Source organism: Ichthyophthirius multifiliis (assembly GCF_000220395.1).
Source record: "Ichthyophthirius multifiliis unplaced genomic scaffold scaff_1120509251245, whole genome shotgun sequence".
Classification (NCBI taxonomy): Eukaryota; Ciliophora; class Oligohymenophorea; order Hymenostomatida; genus Ichthyophthirius; species Ichthyophthirius multifiliis.
The window spans coordinates 110025-112246 of NW_004086062.1; the positions used below are offsets into that span (position 1 = coordinate 110025).

A 2222-nucleotide genomic window follows, 5' to 3' on the forward strand; every position below is an offset into this window, starting at 1 on the left:
TTGATATTATTGATAACCTTTTTTGATCTTATTTAAAATTACAGTTAAAATATACAATAGTAAAAATAAAAAATATTTAAAAAGAAATTAAAAATTAAAAAATCTAAATGAATAAAAAATAAATCTATGAATATAAATGACTGAATCTAATAAATATAAAATGTATATTTAAAAAAATATATTTCATAATATTAATTTATATATTTATAAAAAAGTAATTATTAACATATAATTTTTTATTTAATTTAAAAAAATATTCATAATAATGTTTATTATAAATTATTCGGAGTTTTTACATTTTTGATTTCCTACATTTATTAAACGTCAAGAATTTGTCTTTCTTCATTTTCAAACATTCTAATAATTTCAATTTTAGATTTCCCTAAAGTTTCTTTAAGAAATCTAGTTGTAAAAAACACACAACAGACACAAACACTTCCAAAAATAAGAAATAGAGGCCAAAAATCACTAAAGTAAGGCAAAGCTAAAGTAACAACAGTACCTCCAAACCAATTAGCTAAAGTAGCAATACTAATTCCTTTTTCAGGTAGAATTTCGGAATTATAAAGCCATACGATAGGTCCTAAAGAAAAATTAAAAGCAAGGTAATACAAAAAGATAAAAATAACATTATATTTTTCCGTTCCTTCAACTTTCGAATAAGATAATAAACATAGAATATAAAGGAAAATTGCGCAAATCATCGAACCGTATTAAAGAATGATCTTTCTTCCAATCTTAGAAACGAAAAATCCACTTGTAGCGCAAGCAACCATCAAAACAATATTAGAAAATAAAGTAATCAAATTTTTGGTTTCAAAGTCTTTGATTGAGGCCCCAAAAATTTAACCAGAATACATAATAACGGCATATATACCAGACCATTGTTAAAATATTGAAAGAGTAACGCCTATCATGAGTCTTTATCGGAATTCAGGTTTTATCATGTCAATATATTGCATGGAAGATGAAGAAATTTTTTGAGCTTAGGATTTAGTTTCTTAATAAACTTCTTACACATATTATTCTTTGTAGTATATTTTCAAAATATCCATACAGTCATTATCTTTACCATATAGTAGACAATATAAAGGCGTTTCATGATTAAAATATTTTAACATTACATAAGATCTAATTATATTAAAAAAAGCAGGAAAGAAAATCACAAATCGCCAATATTCATCATTTATAGAAGGATTTTCGTTAAAAAATAAACCCAAAAAAGTACCTAAAATAATCCCGAAACAAATTGAAAGGGTATATACAAAACTAAGTTTTCCAGCTAATTATTAAGGGCTTATTTCTTGTATATATTATGGGACTAAACAACTATTGAAACCAGTTACCATCCCTGTTATAAATCTACCAATAATTAATAAATTAATGTTCAATATTTAAGAAAATAGTATTCCAATAATACCTAATAAATCTATTATAAAAATGGCATTTTTTCTAGATACAAAGTCAAACAATTTACCTGTTAATATAGATCCAAACATAGCTCCAAATGGAATAGAAGCTGTAAGGATAGAATTATTAAAATTTTTATCTTATTCAGATATATTAAAAACAGTAAATATTGTGATACTAGCTAACGACATTACGCTAATGGAATAACCGAAAAAAATAGATCCTAATGAAATATTTTGTATTAACAAATAGATTTATAGTAGAGATTTATATTTTAATTCTTACATAAATAATTATATTAGACTTTTTATAAATATAAATATAAATATAAATATAAATATAAATATAAATATAAATATAAATATAAATATAAATATAAATATAAATATAAATATAATAAATATATTAATATTTCCTTTTTTTTCTATTTTTTCTTTTATTTATATCTTTTTTTTAATTTTTTATTTTTATAATCTTTTTTATATAATTTTTTTTAATTTAATATTTATTTAATATCTTATTTATAATACTTATTTATTTTATTTATTACAAACATCAATTTACTTTTTTTAATTTTTTTTTATATTTATTTTTAGATATCAATATAAAAAATATTTTTGTTTATTTTTTTTAATTATAAGTTATTTTATTAAATAATATATATTTTTATTAATATTTTTATTTTTTTACAGTATTTATTTATATTTTTTAATTTTTTTTTTTAATTATATATACACATAAAAAAATATTTTTAATTACAATTTTTGATTCATTAAATTTTTATTATAAAAATAACTTTTTATAATTAAACT

The 2222-nt window shown here is 19.2% G+C and overlaps 1 protein-coding gene across 1 annotated transcript, besides 5 other annotated features; it reads right to left on the minus strand. All coding sequences in view use genetic code 6, as the record gives it.

The window, feature by feature from the left end:
* Positions 1–257: 257 nt before the first annotated feature.
* IMG5_167760 (major facilitator superfamily protein, putative) lies at positions 258–1121 on the minus strand (the record flags this gene model as incomplete). The annotated part of the gene is made up of 1 exon (XM_004030055.1): positions 258–1121. The coding sequence occupies one exon, from the start codon at positions 1119–1121 to the stop codon at positions 258–260; it is 864 nt and encodes a 287-aa protein (XP_004030103.1).
* A 597-nt stretch (positions 1122–1718) lies between these two features.
* Positions 1719–1807: a microsatellite.
* Positions 1726–1821: a microsatellite.
* A 4-nt stretch (positions 1822–1825) lies between these two features.
* Positions 1826–1903: a microsatellite.
* Positions 1846–1938: a microsatellite.
* Positions 1910–1948: a microsatellite.
* The last annotated feature ends 274 nt before the right edge of the window (positions 1949–2222 follow it).